Source organism: Narcine bancroftii, chromosome 5 (genome assembly GCF_036971445.1).
Source record: "Narcine bancroftii isolate sNarBan1 chromosome 5, sNarBan1.hap1, whole genome shotgun sequence".
NCBI classification, from domain to species: domain Eukaryota; kingdom Metazoa; phylum Chordata; class Chondrichthyes; order Torpediniformes; family Narcinidae; genus Narcine; species Narcine bancroftii.
The window spans coordinates 216,714,417-216,738,494 of record NC_091473.1 but is presented as its reverse complement, the minus strand read 5'-3'; the positions used below and the strand labels follow the sequence as shown (position 1 = coordinate 216,738,494).

The 24,078-nt window shown below is 45.9% G+C and overlaps 1 protein-coding gene across 3 annotated transcripts in view; it reads left to right on the top strand.

Moving 5' to 3' along the window:
* Positions 1-19,332, top strand: part of LOC138764848 (cilia- and flagella-associated protein 45-like) — a 56,725-nt gene extending 37,393 nt beyond the window's left edge. For all 3 annotated transcript variants that reach the window (XM_069941202.1, XM_069941201.1, XM_069941199.1), the window contains 3 exons: positions 3,381-3,574; positions 17,843-18,067; positions 19,154-19,332. In XM_069941202.1, coding sequence (XP_069797303.1) covers positions 3,381-3,574; positions 17,843-18,067; positions 19,154-19,220 — 486 coding nt within the window. In that variant the 3' untranslated portion in view covers positions 19,221-19,332. The remainder of the gene's footprint in view (positions 1-3,380; positions 3,575-17,842; positions 18,068-19,153) is intronic.
* Positions 19,333-24,078: the final 4,746 nt, after the last annotated feature.

Here is a 24,078-nt window from a genome sequence, read left to right as displayed (position 1 = left end):
GTGGAGTGCATGCGCTGGGGTCCCTGGCCTTCATCCTGTGGGAGAGGATTGGGGGCCTGCCATGCATCGTCGGCGGGCTGCTCATGCAGGGTGAGCGCAGACATCTCTTACAGTAGCTGCTGCCTGATCTCAGCCTTAAGGGCTGGGCAGATGGGGTTGGGTGGTGAGGTTGGTTGGGTGACATGGTGGTCGAGGGCCCCCCCCAGCATCCTGCTTGCCAGTGGGGCAACTGCCTGTCTCCCCTGGCTGGGCCTCTCCCATGCAACTCCTTCCAGTGCGCATACAGGGCAAGAGTGGGGAACCCATCAATGCTAGTGGGGTCCACTCTTGTGCACAGCAGGTCAAAGAAGAGCCACCTGCAGGGAATCAGGGGGCTCAGGTTCCGAGTTCTAGACTCCACACTGCAGACTAGTGTGGGCACCTCCTGCAACATATATTACAGCCCCTCCAGGAAGGTGATGGTGTCCCATGCTGTTTTCCCTGTGTTGGGCCCCATGAGCAGCAGAATGATCAACTTAAGATCAGGGGCTGCGAAGGTTACGAAGTGTCCTGCGAGTGCGCCAGTCACCCTCGTGTTCTCAATTAAACCTAGGTCAGTGGCCCCCTCATAGATCCTATTGATCAGTGCCCACTCCCTCATGACTTGGGTGGCCTCCCCTACTGTGGCCCAATGTGGTCTCACATGGAGGTTCTATTCCAGTTAGATGGGATACTGGGTCTGTTTGGCCATGACCACACACTCCCACAGGGATGACCCTCTGTGGATCCCCTCCTGTGGTGCTTGCAGGGCATTACTAACAGCCTGAGACTCTGGCTTTCTAATGGGAGAGGGCGGTATTAGCACCCCCACCCCCCACCATCCCACATTCTGAGGAGCCAAGCAGCAAGGTGCTCACCTGGCCAATTGCGGTGTTGGTCTACCAGCTGGGTGAGCTCCTTAGGAGAGAAATCCCATCTTGGTGGTCTCCGAGGGTCCCCTGGCACGTGTCCCAGATGCCCCCTCCTCATCGTCCCCCTCCATGGAGGACCTAGGACCGCGTGGTGACGAGTCAGTCACCATTCACTGTGAGGGCTCAGCAGTGGGGGGAACGGGACAGTTGTGGCAGAACCCTGGCTCCCCAGGCATCCTGTCCTCATCACTCTCCATCCAGATGTCTCCATCCCCCAGCAAAGCGTCCAGCTGCTCACCCTGCTGAACCAAGACTCTAATTTTAATTGCGTCAGGTTGCCAGCCCGACCGATGGGCTGCCTGAACCTGCTGGAGCTGCACCAGTCGGCATGCAACCTCGATGCCTCTGGTCTCCAGGTCGTTCGCTCTGCCTTGGGCAGTAAGAAGTGCCTCCTGCAGTCCGCTGCAGGTTCATACCAGGGCTTCTGTTTCCCTGTCTTTTGGTCAGAGATGGTCTGCAGCTTTTCCACCAGCTGATTTGTGATCCCTACCTGGTGTCTCAGCAGTGATGCCAGCAGCCAGTAGGGACCCCTCTGACTGCCCCTTGCCTTGTGAAACCTCTACTATTTAAGGAGGGCTAAAACTTGGTGGCCCATTTGCTCACCACAAGGGTCCAGCTGTTCGGACCAATCCATGGGCTTACCAAAGTCAGCCAGCATGCTGGCTAGACTTCCAAATCCATCACTATCATCGGCCAACCCGGGAATTCTGCCTTTGGGGCCAGTACTGGCTTTCCTTTCCTGTTCCAAAACATCACTCTCTGATCTCTGCTTGGCCAAAACCCTTGGGATCCTGCTCACAGTGCCAAATGTTATTATGGTTCGTGTGGGTCCCACAGACCAAAGTTGAGGTACAAAGCACACGTTTATTTCGGTGAATCCTGCCTCTCCTTTACAACCCTCTCCAAAATGCCAAAAAGACCAGCATTAATACCCTCCATTTTACGGGCTGTGGTTAAACCACAAAAAAGCACGCAGGCATCAAAGACTAAAAATATTATAGAAAGGAGAACATACTCCCTATTTTAATAAATCATTTCAACAAGTCCTCCTGTGCTTAGGTGAGCCATGGGCAGATCTTTAACAAAATCTTCGGCTTGATAGTTGTTGAAGAAGAAATTCTGCTGATTTGGAATGAAAGCTTGCTGGATATCGTAACCAAATCTTTATCATATAAAGCCTTCTTAACTGGATTAAATTCTTTCCTCAGATCTAGATTAAAAAAGGTCTTATCACCCTCGTAATTCAAAGGATCATGTTCTTTCGCTCTTCTCATTGCCAATCTAAGTATCTTTTCTCTATCATGATAGTTTAAAAGTCGAGTTAATATAGACCAAGGTCTTTGATTTGGTCCCTGTTTTAGACAGAGAGCTCTATGGGCTCTTCCAATCAAAATTTTCTCTTTGACGTTTTCTCACTCAAATATTTGCGGTATCCAATCTTTAAAAAAACCGAATTACATCTTGACCTTCTTTATCTTCAGACATTCCAACAATTTTAAGATTATTCCATCAACCTTCTCCAACAATTTTCATTTATAGAAACCAAAGGAGTAGCAGAATCCTCATTAATGTTTGTTCTTTGTTGAATGCATTGAACTTCTTCACGGTCGTCCTGAATTCTTTCTTCTAATTTATCAACCCTTTGTAAAACATCTTCTTCACGGTCGTCCTGAATTCTTTCTTCTAATTTATCAACCCTTTGTAAAACATTATTTATTGATTGAGATAAATCAATTTTAACTTCTTGTACTTCTCCAGTTAAAAATTTAAAATTCCATTGCATTTGCAAGATTATAAATTTTAGCCTCAATTTTATCCATTTTTTCTTACAAAACTTTGTGTCTTCATCTTCACTTGCAGAGTCTCTAGAATCATCTTCCATACCAGGTAAGTCTTCTTCTTGCTGACCTGAAGTGCTGGACTAGCCCTTCAAAAGGGGAAAACATTTTTTTTCTCTTTAATTTTTTTATCCGCGACTCCTTGCATATGCACAGTGCGGAAGTAGTTTTCGGGATGGCGCCATCTTTGCGGAGATCCGCAGGTATGGCTCCATGAGACAGTCTCTCTCCAGAGTTGTCTCCAGCAGGTCCAGTCAGAACTCCAACAGCCGGCTTCATTGAAGAACTAGGCCCAGGTTCTTTTTCTTTCCTCTGTTCACGTTTTTCTTTCGGTGTAATTTTCAGTTTTTTTTTAAATTTTCAGTGATATTGTAATTAAAGTTGTCAGTATATTAAAAAGAGTTTAAATTAACTTTAACGGTTAAAACTTTACTTAATTAACACATTTTAAATTTAAAACCCCGGGAATCGTAAGGGAGCACTACATTCCCTACAGCATCACATGACCTCCCTGAAGATCCATTTCTTAATCCAAACTGTTTCCTTAGTCAATGAAGTGCTTCTGAGCTACTCCCTTGTCTATATACCCTAGGACGAGCTAAGGGCCAAGAGGAGCCAGGAGGCTAGTGAGCGGGAGTGGCGTCGAAAGGAACTGGAAAATGAACAAAAGAAGGCCAAGCTGAACGAAGAGCTGACCAAATCCCGGTTGACCCAAATCAAGCAGAAGCAGCATTTCCTAGCTGTGCAGGCCACCAAAGAGCAGCAGGAATTCGAGAGAGTGCTCAAGTAGGTGGGCTAAACTCAACCTTCTCCGTAGATCGCTCACACAGCTTCCTGCCATGATTGAATAGCCACAGTGCAGCTCACATCAATGCTCTGCCAAGCTTCCTGGAAATGAACCATTTAGAACTCCATCCCGATTCCACCCTCTCTTCATTGCCCATCAACTTCCCTCATGCAGAGACCTGAATAGATACACCACCCCCCGGCTCATACCTTAAACCCTCTCTGAATGGAAACACAATTCTGTGTGACACCATTCACGTCACTGTAGCTTCAACTTTACTCGACAGGCTCATCCCTACCACTCCCTTCCAGCCCCAACACTCCACCATAATCCTGTAACCGATCCAGCTTTTTCACCATTCTCTATCCCTGTAACCTTCCAGCAAGGGTATTCCTCTCTGTCTCTGTAATCTTCCAACAAGATATTTCTATCGATCGTGTTACGTTCCAGCAAGGGTATTTCTTCCTATCCCTGGAACCTTCCAGCAAGAGTATTTCTCCTTATGCCTGAAACGTTCCAGCAAGAGTATTCCTCCCTATCCCTGATACCTTCAGGCAAGGGTATTTCTTTCTAGCCCTGTTACCTTCCAGCAAGGGTATTCCTCTCTTTCCTTGTAACCTTCCATGAATGGTATTCCTCTCTTTTCCTGTTACCTTCCATGAAGGGTATTACTCTCTTTCCCTGTGACCCATCACCAAGGTTATTCCTTCTTTTCTTGTAACCTTCCAGCAAAAGTATGTCTTTCCATCCCTGTAACCTTACAGCAAGGTTATTTCTTTCTATCCCTGTAACCTTCCAGCAATGGCATTCCTCTCTATTTCTGTAACCTTCCAGCAATGACATTACTCTCTATCCATGTAACCTTCCAGCATTGGTATTCTGCTCTATACCCGTATCCTTCCAGCAAGGGTATTTCTTTCTATCCCTTTTACCTCCCAATAATGGCATTACTTTCTAGCCCTGTTACCTTCCAGCAAGGGTATTCCTCTCTATTCCTGTAACCTTCCAGCAAAGGTATTTCTTTCTATTGCTCTAACCTTCCAGCAAGGGTATGTCTTTCCATCCCTGTAACTTTCTGGCAAGGTTATTCCTCTCTATCCCTGTAACCTTCCATCAAGGGTATTGCTTTCTATTACTTTTACATTCCGGTAATGGAATTCCTCTCTATTCTCCTATCCTTCCAGCAAGGTTAATCCTATCCATCCCTGTAACCTTCCAGCAGGGGTATTCCTCTCTATCCCTGTAATGTTTCAGCAAGGATATTCCTCTCTATCCCTGTAACCTTCTAGCAAGGGAATTCATCGCTAACCCTGTAAACTTCCAGCAAGGGTTTTTCTCTCTATCCCTGTAATGTTTCAGCAAGGATATTCCTCTCTATCCCTGTAACCTTCCAGCAAGGGAATTTCTCTCTATCCCTGTAATGTTTCAACAAGGATATTCCACTCTATCCTTGTTATCTTCGAGCAATGGCATTCGTCTCTTTCCCTGTAACATTCCAACAAGGGTATTCTTCTCTATTTCTGTAATCTTCCATCAATGGCATTCCTCCCTATTTCTGTTATCTTCCAGTAATATCTTTCTTTTCTATCCCTGTAACCATCCAGCAAGAGTATTCATCTTTATCCCCGTAACGTTGCAGCAGGGGTATGTTTTCTATCCATGTTACCTTCCAGTAATGGCATTCCTCTCTATCCCTGTAACCTTCTAGCAAGATTATTCCTCTATATCCCTGTAACCTTCCAGCAAGTGTATTTCTTCTTATGCCTGTAACATTCCAGCAAGAGTATTCCTGCCTATCCCTGATACCTTCCAGCAAGGGTATTTCTTTCTATTTCTGTTATCTTCCAGCCATGGTATTCCGGTTAATCCCTGTAATGTTCCAGCAATGGCATTCCTTCTTCTCCCTGTATCCCTCAAGCAAGGGTATTTCCTTCTATCCCTTTTACCTTCCGGTAATGGCATTCCTCTCTATCCCTGTAACCATCCAGCAAGGATCTTTCTCTCTATCCCTGTAATGTTTCAGCAAGGATGTTCCTCTCTATCCCTGTTACCTCAAGCAATACCGTTCCTCCCTATCCTTGTAAAACTCCAGCAAGTGTATTCATCTCTATCCCCGTAACCTTCCAGTGAGGGTATTTTTTCTATCCTTGTTACCTTCCAGTAATTGCATTCCTCTCTATCCATGTAACCTTCCATTAAGTGTATTCCTCTCTATCCCAATAACATTCCAGCAATGGTGTTTCTCTCTATCCATGTAACCTTTCACCATGGGTATTCCTCCATATTCCTGTAACATTCCAGCAATGGTATTCTTCTCTATACCCGTATCCTTCTAGCAAGGGTATTTTTTTCTATCCCTGTTACCTCCCAGTAATGGCATTACTCTCCAGCCCTGTTACCTTCCAGCAAGGGTATTCCTCTCTATTCCTGTAACCTTCCAGTAATGGCTTTCCTTTCTATCCCTGTAACCTACCAGCAAGGGTATTCCTCCTTGTTCCTGAAAGCTTCCAACAAGGGTATTTCTCTCTATCCCTGTAACCTTCCAGCAAGGGTTTTCCTCTCTATCCCTGTAACCTTCCAGCAAGATTATATCTTTCTCTCCTTCTTACCTTCCTGTAATGACATTCCTCTCTATACCTGTAACCTTCCAGCAATGGAATTCCTCCCTATCCGTGTAATCTTCCAGCAAGAGTATTCATCTTTATCCCCATAACGTTGCAGCAGGGGTATTTTTTCTATCCCAGTTACCTTCCAGTATTGGCATTCCTCTCTATCCCAGTATCTTTTTAGCAAGGGTATTCCTCCCTATCCCGGTAACCTTCCATCAAGGATATTCCTCTCTATCACTGTAACCTTCCAGCATGGGTCTTTCTTTCTCTCCATGTTACCTTCCATTAATGGCATTCCTCTCTATCCCTGTAACCTTCCAGCAAGTGTATTCCTCCGTATGCCTCCCTATCCCTGATTCCTTCTAGCAAGGTCATTACTTTCTAATCCTGTTATCTTCCTGTAATGGCATTTCTCCCTTTACCTGTAATCTTCCAGTCATGGTATTCCTCTCTATCCCAATAACCTTCCAGCAAGGTATTACTCTCTTTCCCTGTAACCCACCAGCATGGTGTCTTGGGTAAACTTGTACCTCTCACTTTGTTCGTTTTAGATTGGTCACAGTGTTCGAGCAACCGAAAGAAAATAGACACACACCGAGAGCAGTTCAGTTTATACAAGTCTTTATTACTAAATCTAAAGCTGAATTCACACTACAACATACAAGCCCTTCCCAATTATACTTATCAACGCCTGGACTGGTCCCAACTGCCAAAGCGAGGTGACGACTGCACACTGTAGTAGGTTGTCTGGGTGCCGGTAGCAGCTTCTCCACCTCCCTGGACCGGGATGTTGGTTTGGAATCTTGAAGTTCTTCTTGCTGAGAGATGTTGCCACCTCTTGGAGAGTCTCAAACTTCAGCAGTGGGACCATAGCTTATATTACCCAAAAGTTGTTTACTTCAGATCTTATCTCTTTGAACAAATGATTTAATTATCTTCAAGATCTCCTGACAGTCTGCGACCAACAAAAGACAACTGCATCTCTTGGCCTCATGGTGGAAGTTGGATTGTCTATTGATTCATATGCATCCCTGGGCCCCATAGTGTAAATTTAGATGATGTCTTCCTATTCAACTGCATCCTGGGCCTCATGGTGGAATTTAAATTAGATTATGTCTTCTGATGCAACTGCATCCCTTCTTGCATCAGCAGGTCTAAATCCTCCATTACATTCCACCCCTTGGTCGCAGCCTTTCACTTACGAGACCTTACAAGCATTTGAGTACAGAAGGAGCGAAAAAAAGAAATTAAAACTATAATAATCACAAAAATAAGCAATAATGCGAACAACCAACGGAGAATATTGTGGCCCAATCCCCCAAATGTACCAGCTAACCATGAAAAAGGATTCAAGCTATCCTTGTGGGCCACAATACTCAGATGCTGAAGCTCACAAACAGATTTTGAAACATGTTGAACAATATCAGATACATTAGTGGATACATCGGAAACATATGAACAACATTTAGAACCGACAACAGCACACGTGCCACCCTGTTTTGCTAAAAGAAAATCCAGGGCCATACGATTCTGTAAAGCCACTGTCCTGACAGCAGAGAGCTCATGATTAAGGTCATTAAGGCCCTGACTGACAGACGAAAGGGCGAAGGATGTCTCATTGGCAATAGAACTCATCAGATCATATAATTTGTGAACCTCTTGGGAAATATGAATAACGCCATAACTTGGGATCAAGGCACCAAAGAAAATCTCAGCACCTGAGAGGGCACATCTATGCCGAAGGACAGGGGACATACGCATAAGTGAGGGATGATGCTGTAAACGGGAAATATGATGCAGGTAGGGGACGGTGTATGCCAAATAACAGCAACCACCCCAGGTAAGGGGTAACCATGCAAAGGCACGAGACCCACAAACCCAATAGGTCCCATTCATAGGGTGCTTGAAAATAAAAGGGGAATATGCCAGACAGTCACTGTATCCTAGTGCATTAGCGGGCCTATCGGGGAACTTACAAAAGCAGATAGAGCCCTTTACATGTTGAGAAACAATAAAATAGGGGGGTGTGATATTATAGGGTGGGGTAGAAATATGCCATCCTTGAAAAATACCTAAAATTTCACTTAGACTAAAGAACCGGGCCTCCTCAGGCACAGGCTTATTAACATCAATGTGAACCCTGCTTTGGAGGGATCAGAATATTTCCAGGCAGCAACCTCCTTTCGGGTGAAAGGAATGGGGATCATGGGAATGGGGATCATGTACCGGTATGCAAAGGGCCTATGGTACAAATCCAACAATCATATATATTCAATCGGTGAGCATACGCATAGGAAACATAGAGAAAGGAATTGTCGGACAAATCTGAAGGAATGTTAGATGGTGAACTAGACAACCAACCCTCCACAGAACTGGAATCCTCCCACCACTTAGCGACAGGCAGTGCAGAGTTATTACAAAACAAAAAGTAGGGGTGGACTCCTTCAGTTGGTCCATCCACAAACAGAATAAAGGAACCGTGACCGGCAATAACAAATTTATATAAGCTGCACTTGAGGCGGGTGAACGAGGACCTCATTGGTGTAATGCATCGGGCCGTGTCCCCCACGGGCAACTCCCTCGAACGTCCTGGACATTACAAATCCAATTGCTGGCACCAAAGCAGCTGTTAAGCCAGATCAGCTTGAGCACAAGACGGAGGATCTGGAACAGAGAAGCCTGACATACGTCACTCATGATGCCATAAGCATTCAGTATTTAAACAAACTAAATCATCCTGTTCCTCAATAGCTACCCAACGAGCGTTACCCTGGGCAGGTGTCACTATTTCCCCTTTTACAGGAGGGCCACTACCTGATGGTGCCACCCATACCTTTTGTCCGGCATTCTCTGGCTCGGGAATGGGGAGGAATTACTGTTTTCCCTCTGGAATAGGCTGTAGTTCAGAAGCGTGAAGAAGTCGGTGGAAAGGTGTACCTCTCTTCAAAGGGCGATGATTCAAATTGTCGACTGCCTGCTGCAGCACATGGCACCACCCCTTCAGGGTCCCCAGTGGTGTTAACAAATGAATTTGTTCCTTCAGTAAGCCATTCATTTGTTCAACTAACCTGGCAGCCTGTGGGTAATAAGGAATATGGTGGGCCCATAAGATACTGTTGTCAGTTGCCCAATCACAGATTGCCTTCCCGGAGAAGTGTGAGCCATTATTAGACTGAATTTCTTCTGGTACATCATAACAAGAAATTAAATGGTTTAGTCCTTGGATAGTGCTAGCTTGGTCAGCCGTCTTGGTGGGAAAAGCAAAAACCAGGCCCGAAAAGGTCAACCATTACTAGGACTTAACGTTTACCCATACAGTCTGGCATAGGGCCTATGTAATCAATTTGCCAAACCGCAGCTGAGCAAGCTCCCCGTCTTATTCGGCCATGCGGACCAGGAGGAACGGTGCGGGACTTCACAAGCTGGCATGCTGGGCATGTACGCACGACCATGCGGACATCGTCCTGATGGACGGGTAAGGCATGTGTATGGGCCCACATAGCTGATCCCTTCTCCCCCAAATGGCCACTCTGTTCGTGTGCCCATTGAGCCAGGGGGACAGTATCGGTGCGGCTGATAGCGGCAAGCTGATCTGCTACTGCATTATGTTGTGCCATGTTCGTCATTGCATTGGTATGGGCATCAACGTGATATATGGTTATCTCACAATGATGGGAAGCATCCCACAACAGCTGCCACAGCTGTTTGCCCCATACTGGGCGGTCATGTATCAGCCAGTCGTTCTTTTGCCAATCAGACATCCATACCACTAGTCCATTAGCCACAGCCCAGGAATCAGTAAACAAGCGAAGAGGGTGATCATGGGGGTCTAGTGGTAAAGTGACTGCCTTCAGCTCAGCATACTGACTGGAGCCACCATCCCCCCCTCCTCCAATAAGTGAGTTCCTGACCTGGGATGGTAAGCCACCGCCTTCCACTTCTGCTTTCCTTGCACCCACCGGCTGCTACCATCAGTAAACCAGGCATCCTCTTGTTCTGCTGGAGTGAGCGAATCATATGGTTTACCCCACTGAACTAGTGAAGGGGGTAAGGGAGGGGGCAAGGCGGGTTCAACGTCCTCATGACGAGATGGAAGATCAGCCACCTGTTTGTGTATGCGGCCCCCTTCAGACCCTCTGGTTGCATGACTCTTAATATACCACTTCCATTTAACAGTAGAAGACTGCTGAGCCCACCCAATCTTTAGATTAGCATCATTAGCCAGGAGCCAGTTCATTATTGGAAGTGCAGGTTGCAATTGAACATCTGCATTGCCTGTCATTCTTTCAGTCTCTAGCAGGGCCCAGTAACAGGCTAGTAACTGTTGTTCAAAAGCAGAATAATGAGTGGCAGCCTCGGGCATGGTACGTGACCAGAATCCCAGTGGGACTCGGCGACCCTCTTGTTTCTGCCAGAGGCTCCAGGATGCCATATCATCAGTAACGGAGACCTGTGGTTCGTCAGGGTTATCTGGGATGCAGGGAGTAATGGGCAGAGCCTGAAGAATAGCCTGCTTGGTGGACTGGAACGCCCTTTCCTGATCGTCACCCCGTACAAAGTCTGTTTTCTTTCGGGTAACCTTATATAGAGGACGTAAAAGCAATGCCAAGAGTGGAAAATGGCATCGCCAGTATCCCAATAACCCCAGGAAATGCTGGGTCTCTTTTTTGTTAGTAGGAGTGGCCAAAACTGCGATCTTATTGCGAACTTTATCCGGAACCACCTGTTCTCTAGCATGCCACTGGGACAGGCCCTGTACCTTGGTGGGGTTAATGGACCACCCTCTTTGCATCAGGGTATTTTGGACACTCTCCATACCCTCCTGTACCATCTCTTCTGTGGCCCCTTGGATTATCACATCATCAATATAATGGTGAATTGGGAGGGAAGGCGATACTGGCACCGTCTCCAAATCACGGGCAATTAGGCTGTGGCAAATAATGGGAGAGTGTACATAGCCCTGAGGGAGGTGGGTGAAGGTATACTGGCGCCCCTTCCAGGTAAAGGCGAACTGATCCTGTGAGACCTCGTCTATAAGAATACCGAAGAAGGCATTAACGAGATCAATGACAGCATACCATGTTCCTGAGTTCCCAGTAGCAATGTTTTCAATAAGGGTAACGATGTCCGGAACTGCCGAAGCAAGTGGTGGGGTATGTTTGTTCAAAATACGATAGTCAACTGTCATTCTCCAGGAGCCATCCAGCTTCTGGACTGGCCAAACAGGGCTATTAAAGGGCGACGTTGCGGGCCTCATTACCCCTTCTTCTTGCAAAGCATCGATGGTGGCAATAATCTCTTCCTGCTCCCCAGAGAGGCGATATTGTGGAATGCATATTGGTTTCTGTGGGGGGGGGGGGTGGGGGGATGCATCATCACAGGATCCCACTTAGCCCGACCCATCACTATTCTTTTAGTCCGAATTCAAAATGCAAATCCCCTTTGGCTAGTATTAAGGGCCATACCAGCCAACATATTAATACCCAGGATACACTCGTCAGTGGCAGCCACCAGGGCATGTAACCATATAGGGGAAGGGCCATCACCCATCGTGGTGTGGACTTTTATTTCCTTCGCCAGGGTGATCGCTCTTCCCATCCCCTCTATTCGAAATGTTGGTCCAGTCCAGAGATCAGGGTTACCCGGAATCACCGGTACCGACCAAGGCCAAATATTGGCGGTCATTACCCCCACCCCAATGGACTGTTAATGGTATGTAGGGCTGTGGGTCCCCGTGTATCCGCCGTATCTCAATGGAGTAGACACAGGGGCCCTGCTCACACCCTCATGCTTTAGTAGGGTTCGGGGGCTTCCAGGCCCACATGCTACTATTATCCATAAGAGCCTTTTTAACCATTTGTTCTATCCCATCACGGGTAACTGGAGCAAGAGAAGCTGGCTCGATGGGAGCAGCAGTGGGAGCAGAAGGTACAGCTAGGCCAGAAGGACTCAACAGCGGGGATGATGTTCCCCTGCCTTCCTCTTATAAAGGACTGCAGTAGGTTTCCCATCAATATCACTTTTAGGTACGCCTAACTTTAACAAGGTTAGAAAAAGGTCCTTTCTTGTCGGTCCGTTATTACCAGCAGCCCCTCTCTTTTCATCCTCCTTGTCTGATTTAACCTGGGTTGTACGTGAGTGGATTTTACCACCCAACTATAATTCTCAAAACCCAGATAAGGCGTGCATCGCCTCAGACAGGGTGCCCAATTAGCGGATTCGTTACGGACAGAACCAGTCCCCGTACAGTGGGTTGTGCGGAACGAACCAATCTGGTATGCATTCCAGCAGTGAATATCTCTTTATCAGGGCTCCCCCCATGTACCCACAGCCTCAAACGCCCTGCATACAAGGCAGAGGCCAGGGCCTGCTGATGAATTACTGCTATACCCTCCTCTGGGGTGCCCCAATTGTTCTGTAAGTGTAAATCCCAATCTACTGGTGATGGGTATACTCGTAGCAGGGCATCCCCGAGAGTGGCAAGTAAGTAATCCACCTCTCTTCCTCTACCCCGCAGCTCAGCAGTGACCCGGATATCAGTAGTCAATGTTCCTAATCCCAACAATTCCTCAGGGGTTAAATATACATTACCCCCTCCTTGTTCCCAAACACGCAGGAGCCAGGCCGCCAGAGTTTCTCCCGCCTTTTGCCTAAATCGATCTCCAATGGCAGCCAGCTCTTTTATAGAGAAGTCACGGATCATTGACTGCTCGACCTCTGCTCCCACGTTGACCCACAGGGTCCTTTGCCCAGTGGACAGGACGAGGCCTAGGCCTTCCCTTAGAAGGGGTGAGCCATAGAGCATAAGCAGGGGTTCGGGTATTTTCCCCTGGGTCCTCTTGGGAGATCAAGGTATCTATCCCTTCAACCTCTACCCTTACCTCATCCCCCCTTCCATCTGTTTGGGAAGTCTGCTGCCTTATGGGGCGGGCGTGAACAGCAGGTGGAGAGGGCAGTATGTTAGGCACATGCTGAGGAGTATCTGCATTGTTACCGTGGTCATCTTTCCTGATATTCCCATCCCATTCATCAATTACGTCAGGATCGTCGCCATTCCTTATCGTGGCACGAATACAATGTGGATCAGGTTCTACTCCATGCCTTTCTTTATCTGCACAGAGCTGCTGCTGGAGTTTAATATTATGGCAGATCGTTTGGACATGCTTATCCTCCCATTCTTTGGTTCGGTCCTGACTGGTGCAAACAATCTCACTCATCATGGAACAGCGTTGTTGCAGGGCTTCTAGCTCCTCCTCTAGTTGCTCTCTCTTACATTGAGATTCTACTTCTCACTAAACTGATTCTGCTTCACGCTGAACAGAGTGGCATAAGGCTGTGGCCAGCAGCCAAAAACTGTCTGTCAGTATCCCCTTTTTAACAGGAAATTTACTTTCTCGAAGGAGAGCGGCAACCCGCTCTCCTAGAGGCATACTTGATGGATCTAACTTCTCATCCCAACTGAGGGGTGGTCCCAACAAAGACAGGGTATTGGCCAACATGCCAAACCCATTGTTTTTGGAAGTCCATCCCAGAACCAAGAACTGCTCAGGGCTCACCTCTTTCTTTTGGCGAAACATCTTGAGACCAATCCTGCCGACTACGCCACTTGTCTTGGGTAAACTTGTACCTCTCACTTTGTTCGTTTTAGATTGGTCACAGTGTTTGAGCTACCGAAAGAAAATAGACACACACCGAGAGCAGTTCAGTTTATACAAGTCTTTATTACTAAATTTAAAGCTGAATTCACACTACAACATGCAAGCCCTTCCCAATTATACTTATCAATGCCTGGACTGGTCCCAACTGCCAAAGCGAGGCAGCGACTGCACACTTGTAGTAGGTTGTCTGGGCGCTGGTAGCAGCTTCTCCACCTTCCCGGACCAGGACGTTGGTTTGGAATCTTGAAGTTCTTCTTGCTGAGAGATGTTGCCACCTCTTGGAGAGTCTCAAACTACCCAAAAGTTGTTTACTTCAGAATTATCTCTTTGAACAAATGATTTAATTATCTTTAAGGTCTCCTTACAGTCTGCGACCAACAAAAGACAACTGCATCTCTTGGTCTCATGATGGAAGTTGGAAAATGTCTACTGATTCATATGCATCTCTGGGCCCCATAGTGTAAATTTAGATAATGTCTTCCTATTCAACTGCATTCTGGGCCCCATGGTGGAATTTAGATGTGTCTACTAAATATTTTGTACAGGGTGATGATGATGGCATCACGAAGGTCCTGAGGCAGCTTTCCTTGGTCCCAGCAGAGCTTTAAAAACTCATGCAGTTTGGCATGCAGAGTTTTGCCGCCAGCCTTCCAGACTTCCGGGGGGGATTCCATCCATACCTGCTGCTTTGCCACTTTTCAGTTGTTCAATTGCCTTATATGTCTCTTCCCGGGTGAGGACCTCATCCAGCTCTAGCCTTAGGGGCTGCTGAGGGAGCTGGAGCACGGCGGATTCTTGGACTGAACGGTTGGCACTGAAAAGAGATTGGAAGTGTTCTGACCATCGGTTGAGGATGGAGATCTTGTCGCTGAGGAGGACTTTGTCTTCTGAGCTGTGCAGCAGGCTTTGGACTTAGGGTGAGGGGCCGTACACAGCCTTTAGAGCCTCGTAAAAACCCCTGAAGTTGCCAATGTCTGTGCTGAGCTGGGTTCGTTTGGCAAGGCTAGTCCACCACTCATTTTGGATCTCCCGGAGTTTGCACTGAAGATGGCTGCATGCGCGACGGAAGGCTTGTTTCTTCTCTGGCCAGGACGGCTTTGCAAGGTGAGCCTGGTGGGCAGCTCCCTTCTTTGCCAGCAGTTCCTGGATTTCCTGGTTGTTTTCGTCAAACCAGTCCTTGTTTTTCCTGGAGGAGAAGCCCAGTATCTCTTCAGTTGATTGCAGGCAAAATCTTCGCTAGGATTCTCCTAAATAGAATTATATCTAGTGTCGCCGAGAATGTTCTTCCAGAATCACAGTGCGGCTTTCGCGCAAACAGAGGAACTACTGACATGGTCTTTGCCCTCAGACAGCTCCAAGAAAAGTGCAGAGAACAAAACAAAGGACTCTACATCACCTTTGTTGAGCTCACCAAAGCCTTCGACACCGTGAGCAGGAAAGGGCTTTGGCAAATTCTAGAGCGCCTCGGATGCCCCCCAAAGTTCCTCAACGTGGATATCCAACTGCACGAAAACCAACAAGGTCGGGTCAGATAGAGCAATGAGCTCTCTGAACCCTTCTCCATTAACAATGGCGTGAAGCAAGGCTGCGTTCTCGCACCAACCCTCTTTTCAATCTTCTTCAGCATGATGCTGAAACAAGCCATGAAAGACATCAACAATGAAGACGCTGTTTACATTCGGTACCGCACGGATAGCAGTCTCTTCAATCTGAGGCACCTGCAAGCTCACACCAAGGCACAAGAGCAACTTGTCCGTGAACTACTCTTTGCAGACGATGCCGCTTTAGTTGCCCATTCAGAGCCAGCTCTTCAGCGCTTGACGTCCTGTTTTGCGGAAACTGCCAAAATGTTTGCCCTGGAAGTCTGCCTGAAGAAAACTGAGGTCCTCCATCAGCCAGCTCCCCACCATGACTACCAGCCCCCCCACATCTCCATCGGGCACAAAAAACTCAAAACGGTCAACCAGTTTACCTATCTCGGCTGCACCATTTCATCGGACGCAAGGATCGACAACGAGATAGACAACAGACTCGCCAAAGCCTTTGGAAGACTACACAAAAGAGTCTGGAAAAACAACCAACTGAAAAACCTCACAAAGATTAGCGTTTACAGAGCCATTGTCATACCCACACTCCTGTTCGGCTCCAAATCATGGGTCCTCTACCGGCATCACCTACGGCTCCTAGAACGCTTCCACCAGCGTTGTCTCCGCTCCATCCTCAACATTCATTGGAGCGACTTCATCATCAACATCGAAGTACTCGAGATGGCATAGGCCGACAGCATCGAGTCCACGCTGCTGAAGATCCAGCTGCGCTGGGTGGGTCACGTCTCCAGAATGGAGGACCATCGCCTTCCCAAGATCGTGTTATATGGCAAGCTCTCCACTGGCCACCGTGACAGAGGTGCCCCAAAGAAAAGGTACAAGGACTGCCTAAAGAAATCTCTTGGTGCCTGCCACATTGACCACCACCAGTGGGCTGATATCGCCTCAAACCGTGCATCTTGGTGCCTCACAGTTTGGCGGGCAGCTATCTCCTTTGAAGAAGACCGCAGAGCCCACCTCACTGACAAAAGACAAAGGAGGAAAAACCCAACACCCAACCCCAACCAACCAATTTTCCCTTGCAACCGCTGCAACCGTGTCTGCCTGTCCTGCATCGGACTTGACAGCCACAAACGAGCCTGCAGCTGACGTGGACATTACCCCTCCATAAATCTTCGTCTGCGAAGCCAATCCAAAGAAGAAGAAGAACTAAATATGCATCCTGGACCTCATGGTGGAATTTAGATATGTCTTCTGATGCAACTGCATCCCTTCTTGCATAAGCTGGTCTAAATCCTCTATTACACATGGTTATTTCTTTCTACATCTGTTTCCTTCCAGTAATGGCATTCCTCTCTATCCCCTAACCTTCCAACAAGGGTATTTTTTTCTAGCCCTGTAACCTTCAAGTCATGGCATTCCTCTATCCCAATAATTTTCCAGCAAGGTATTTCTCTTTCTCCCTGTAACCTTCCAGCAAGGATATTCCTCCCTATCCCCGTAAACTTCCAGTAAGGGTATTTTTTCTATCCCTGTTAATTTCCAGTAATTGTATTCCTCTCTATCCCAGTAACCTTCCAGCAAGGGTATTCCTCCTTATCCTTGTAACTTTCCAGCAATGGTATTCTTTTCCATAACCGTATCCTTCCAGCAAGGGTATTCCTACCTATCCCTGAAACTTTCTATCAAGGGTTTTCCTCTCGTTCCACGTAACCGTCCAGCAAGTGTATTTCTCTCTACCCCTGTCAGTCCTCCAGCTGGATGAATGTTGAGTAAGAACCTCTGGACTCATTCCCTCTCCCCTCCTCCCCCACCACTCCCACTTTCATTCCCACTACCTACCCCCTTTCTGTCTTCACCATCTTTCAGTCTCCCTTTCTTTCCATCTGTGCACCCTTTCTGTCTCCCTCATCCCCCACTTCTGTCTCCCTCCACTCCTCTCTCCCTCTCCTTCCTCTGTCCCGCCACCTCTTTCTTCTCCCTCCTGTCTCTCTCTCTTTCTCTCTCTCCCTCCTCCTCTCTCTGTCTCTGCCCCACCTCTCTCTGTCTCTCTCCCCTTCTCTCTCTTTCTCTCCTCCCTCCTCTCACTCTCCACCTCTTCCTTCATCTCCCCTCCCTCCCCCTTCGTCACTCTCTTTCCTGTACATGCAATCACATTCACTCCCTCACATATGCAGTTTCACACATTATTCCACTTTCACTTGCACATTTTTTACACCCACACACTTTCTTTCACTCTGAATCTCTCACTCTCTGTAGCGTGATCGATGATACTCAGAGGCTTGGGAGGAGCATAAACACACTTTTATTAATGGCCAGTATCTTCAGTGGCCTTCAGGTAAATCGATGGTGAGGTGGGAAGACAGGATTTATATCGGGATCGATGTGGGTGATGGCTAAATTCCCATTCACTGCACTCTCCTTCTCCCTTTCCTTCCCTCATGGTCTTGTAGCGTACAAAAGGAAGAGATTGTAAAGGAGCAGAAGGCGGAAGAAGGCAGGAGACATGGCCGGACTAAGTTTGCTACAGATTTGAGGGAGCAGATCCGGGAGAAGGAGCAGAAACAGATTGCCGAGAGAGCTGCATTCTTTGAGGAAGGCAAGCGACTGAAGGAGGAAGCTCACCAGCGCCGGATCCGCCTCAACCAGATCAAGAAGAAAAAGCTGGACGAGCTCAGGTCTGCAGAGGAGCATGTAGGACAGGGGGGAAAATACAACTATCCATGTGGACTGGGTACAGTGCAGGAAATAGGAGAGTCTATGTCATGGGGATTCAGTACAGTGAGGGTAATTGGAGAGATGATCCTGTGGGGACTGGGTACAGTGATGGCAATGGGAGTGTCTGTGCCATGGGACTGGGTACAATGGGAACAATGGGAGTGTCTGTGCCGTGGGACTGCGTACAGTGGGAACAATGGGAGTGTCTGTGCCATGGGACTGGGTACAGTGAGAACAATGGGAGTGTCTGTGCCATGGGATTGGGTACAGTGGGAACAATGGGAGTGTCTGTGCCATGGGATTGGGTACAGTGGGAACAATGGGAGTGTCTGTGCCATGGGACTGGGTACAGTGAGAACAATGGGAGTGTCTGTGCCATGGGATTGGGTACAGTGGGAACAATGGGAGTGTCTGCCATGGACTGGGTACAGTGAGAACAATGGGAGTGTATGTGCCATGGGATTGGGTACAGTGGCAACAATGGGAGAGTCTGTGCCATGAAAACTGAGGACAGTCTGTCTTGTGGGTACTGAGTATAAAGGGGCTTAGGTCATCTCTCCTATTTGGACTCACTTCTGTGGGGCCAAGGACATCTGTCCCATGGGTACTGAGTACAGTGTGAGCAAGGAATGGAATAGTCCACTCCGGGGTCTGGTTCAGTGGGGGTGGTGCTAATGGGAAGCAGTGAGTTGCAGATCATTGAGGACAGCAATGTTCCATTGGGATTCTGTACACTGGAAGTGAATGAGAATGAGTTGAGCCCATTGGACCTGTGTCCCATGGGAGTGAATGGGTCCTACTGGGGTGTGTACACTGGAAGAGAATGGGAAGGGTAAGGATTAGATCCCATTGTGATGGTGGAAACTGGGTGTGGCTGGGGACACCATCATTTGGGGTCCAGGAACTGTTGGAAAGGTTTGAAGAAACTGCACTGGAGTGAATTGTCTAGGTCAGGAGCCAAAGCAGGCTGTCTTTGTACAACTTCAGTCATCCCACTCTCTTTCTTTATTCATTCTTCATTCCCGTCTCTCATATCTTTTCCACAGATCCGTGGGACTCCCGGAGAAATACTGTCATCAAATTGAGCGTCGCCTGCAGGCCATCTCAACCTAGAGATTTATCCACTTTGGAGCATGTTTTTTTTGTCACATATATAAAAATTAAAATCAATTTGACAATGTTATCTGCAGAATATCTACCTCTAATAAAACATACTTGATCAATATGTACCAATACTTTTGCAAAATCTTATAATCCACATTTAACAATGATATTGGTCTATATGAAGCCACTTTTAAAGGAACTCTATTTTTTTTGGAAAAACAGTAATCAATGCTCTTTAAAAAGATTCAGAAAACAAACCATTTTCAGTTGCTTGTTTCAATACATCTATATATAATGGAAACAATAAATCATTAAATTCTTTATAAAATTCCATCTTCTCCTGGAGATTTCCTGCAAGGCATCGATTGCAATGCTTCCTTGAACTCTAATTCAGGGGTTTAAACTCAAATTCACAGAGGGCCAAAATTAAAAACTTGGACTAAGTCGTGGGCCAAACTAAATATTTATTGAAAATTTTCAACAACATCTGCATGTTTTCTTTCAAAATATATAATGTTAAACTTTTTCTTATTAAAATAAATGTTTAATTTAAAGGTTAAACTCTTTCCAGAAGAAGCATTAACAAATGAGAAATAAAATATTCAATAAATAATATTTCTCTATAGCCTTTAAGCTCCTTTTAAATGTATTTTTTTTCACAAGCCAACGTCAAAGAAATAACAACTTGCTTCAATGAAAATCCAATCTTTCAACTATGAGCAGTCCAAAGTTAACCAAAGAAAATATGAATCCAAGCTTAGCTTGCTACACTGTGATTTACTCTGATGCACCTGGGTCTAAACCAGATACTTGGCATCTCTTCTTAGATGCAAGTTCATCAAACTCTGGGGTCAGGGTTTGCCTCCCACCTGTCTTGAAAGGTCCTGTTTTCTGTCTTTCGTTTGGCCATTTTTCGTAAGGGGTTTATTATGAGTGAGTTGGGCGACAGGTCACAGATGCTAATGAAAGTAAAGAGAGGAGGTGGGGACGATTAGCAGCCAGACGGGCTGGCGCCAATGCATTTACAAAGCATTCTGGGATTTGTAGTATTAGCTGTGCATGTGCTATACTGGCGCAGCAGCCAGCGGGCCAGCTCTAATACATATTTGATATGATCTTGCGTGCCAAATATAATTATATCATTGGCCAAATTTGGCCCACAGGCCTGAGTTTGGCATGTGTGATCTAGATCTTTAATATCTGTCTCACTCAATAATGGTAAATTAAAGTTAGATAAAAAGAAGTCAATCTGATCTGTTTCTTGATTACCTTCTGATGTATATAAACTTTGATAAAAAATGTTAAATTCCTCATTAATTTCCTCTCGTTTATATGTAATCTCTGTATTTTTTATAATTGCATTAATCATTCTCGACAATTGCTGATTTTTCAATTACCATGCTAAAACTTTATGCACTCTCTCCCCCGATTCGTAATAACGTTTAGATCGCAAAATCATGTTTTCATATTTATAAGTTTGCAAAGTATTATAACATAACTTCAATTTAGATAATTGTATCTTATCAGCTTCAGTAGAATTTTTCTGAAATGTCTTCTCTAACCCTTAAATTTCCTTCTCCAAATTTTGACTGTTTAATAAATATTGCTTCTTAATCTTTGCAGTATAGTTAATAATCTGACATCTCAAGTATGCTTTTAAGGCATATTTTACGAGCCTAAAGGACCCCAAAACCCAGCAGCAATAGACATTCACCAAGACTAGTGCCTTTCAAAACAAAAGTTATTTTTAATCAACTTCAAACATGAAAATCAAACTTTAACTGAACTCTATTCTTATACTATACTCTATACTAACCCAAATTACCCCCTTCTAATTCTAAGTGCACGTGTCTGTAATGTGTGTATAAATTCAAGAAAAGTTCTTTGGTTCACAGTTCAATCTCACTTCTCCTTCCAAGTTCTCTGGTTGCAGATAATCACCATATTGTGCACAGAATTTAACATGTATAAAGTTCACTAGGCTTGGTGCTTGAAATGTAAATGTTTACTGCTCAGGAAGGTTCTTGTAGGGTTTGCAGAGAGAGATATTTGTTGCTCCAGGATTTCCACAACTGAGGTACCACCACTAGTCACCTCAGGGTCTCGCTGATGAAACTTGCCCCATCAGGATGTTATAGACGGTAACCCCTTACTTCAAGCTACCACAGAGTTCTATTCCTTCCTCTATTTCAAGAGAAACATCAGACAGATAGCACTTCCAGCCATCTACTGCTCTGGAACTTGCTTTCATCAGTTTCAAACAGTTTTCCCCGGATTGCACTTTTAAGTTACTTGTCAGTGTCCCACACACTGACTGACTGACTGACTGACTGACTGAGCTGTTAACTCAACTCTCTCTCTTTTCCAACTCAAACTCCAAAGTGAGCATGTGACTCATATCTTGCAAAACCCCTACCTTCTCCAGCAAACAACAGGAGTTCTTTCTTCTGCTCCATCTGTTGTTATCTTAAGTAAACAATCCAGAATTGACCTTTCTGTGAGCACTTTGTAGAAAGGGTACTGACAGACAGCATGACTCCAGCAAAACAATGGTCAAACATTTTATGACGTCAGTTCAATTAACACCTACTTGTGAAAGGTGCTTAGATTCTCCAGAGATCTTGCAATGTGAATTCTTCAGTCATTCAAATAAGATCTGTTTTAAAATATGTATATGTATGTGATCTACTCTAAATCTGATAAATTCTCCCCAAATATTAATATTGTTACACATCCCATAAAACAAATGTATTCTGTTCTGAGCCTTCATTCGTTTGTAAATAAAAAAATAATTTGATATCTTATAAATTTAACAAAATCAAATCTTTTTAACAACATCTCATTAAATCTCCAACGATAAACAGTGTCAATTACTGCAATACCTGAACATGTAGCTAATAATAAAGAATGATTGGACAGTAATCTACTTTTATATTCAGCATGAGTAAATCGACCTTGTAGTTGTGCAGAAACCAAAAATAAATCAGTTCTAGAAAAAGAATTATGATGAACCGAATAAAAAGGTCTTTTTCAGTTGGATTTAATTTCCTCCATATCTTAACTAAGTTCAAATCCCTCTTCGTTTCAAGCATTCTTTTTGCCATTTTAGTTCTTTTCACAGTTTTTGGAGATTTGTCCAACAATGGATCTAGACTGAAAGAGTATTTAGAGGTGGTTTGGGAGGAATTATTAGAGGAGCTTGCATCTACACATTTTAAAACACAGAATATTTGCAAGACTTTTGCAGAATGCTTTTTGCAGAAGGCAACAAAGTATCAACAGCAGCTTGCCTGGGAGAGCATGTGATCTTTGCAGGCAGGGTTAGAAGAATTTTGCCCTCAGAAGCCGCTTTCATGTGGTTCTGATAGATTAGGCGCCTGCAGGCGCGGCTAGAGGAGTTCAGCTAGCATGTTTAGGTGGCCACGGAATGGACTGCTTTCTGGCACCTAAATGTGCCAGCTGACTGCTAGCCGCCTAGCAGTGAAAGCCGGCTACTCCGGACAGGCGCCTAGTCCAACCCACGCTGACCTCACGTCATGGCAGCGCATCAAGTCATGCTTGATAAACAACTCAGGAATGACTTGTCTCCCACTGCCGGTCTCTCCCCACCTACGCCCGTCCTACTCCCGCTGCTGGTCCCCCCCTCCCCACCCTTGCCCGCCCGATTCCCGTTGCTGGATACCCCCATCCCACCCTTGCCCGCCTGACTCCCGCTGCCACTGTTGGTTTCCTGCCCCTGTAGGAGTTTAGAAACAGTTATTATTTTAATGGTAAGAGTTCTGAAACAGTTATAGAAGGTAGAAAAAAAAAAGCAAGGAAAAAGCTAAAATGTTCTTTGTGTAAAATGGCGCATGAAAAAGCAGAACAAAGTAAACAAGCTAACAGAGGAATTTAAGCAGACATAGAAATATGCACGTACCCACAAAGAGCTTGTTTAATAGGGGGTGGGGAAAGGAGGTGTGAGCACGGGATAAGAGAAAGTTGGAGTCAGTCAAGAGTCAGACAAATAGGGAAAAGTGCCAAACCAATCCAAGAAGGACAAAGGTAAGACAAATGTAAGGGGAGGTGAAGTGAAAATTGTATAAAAACAAAGCGGCTTCCCGCCCTCAGGGTACTTTCTTGAGGTAAGGGGAGAGTACCCAACCTTGCAATGTTGTAAATATAAATAAATGTGCTTTGTTCTCAACTTTTGTCTCGAGCATATTTTGTGAACGCGAAGGCACTTCTCACAACTTGGGTGCTCGTCCGGGAATCACACTCCTTCCACTGACTGGCGCTTGTCTGAAGAGGGTTCGGTGCACCCCGGCTGATTTAGCTGGACTCCTGGTCATCGAGTGTCCGGCCAGTGGACATAGCGAGTGATATCTGAGAAGAGGCGTTGAGAACAAACAATGGGACAGCCGTATAAGTGACGTGCTGGGAAGGCTCAACAGCCGGGTAAGATCTATTATTTCCACCATGGGTGGGGGAGGGAGCAAAAAGAAAGGTCTGAGAATAGGACCGGTTGACAGAATTCCCCCGGGAAGCCCATTGGGGCGGCAATTGATGAATTGGGGCGCAGGAAAAACCCGTGGGAAAGATAAAAAGAAAATGATCCAGTACTGTTGCCACGAGTGGCCTGAGAATCCAATTAAGGGGTCTTCAGTATTTTGGCCAAAATTCGGTTCGGATGAGGATTGGGTATGTCAGGCACTGAATACGTGGCTTTATGAAAATAGACCCAATGACTCCGAGAGCAGGGATTACGCTGCCTGTTGGTTATTTGTAGAATCGAACCAAATGTTGATGACTACAAGGTATCCGGCAAAACCTAAGGAACTGGAGCCTTCGGCTCCTCTTCCTGAAAAATGCGACCTTTTACAGGCAT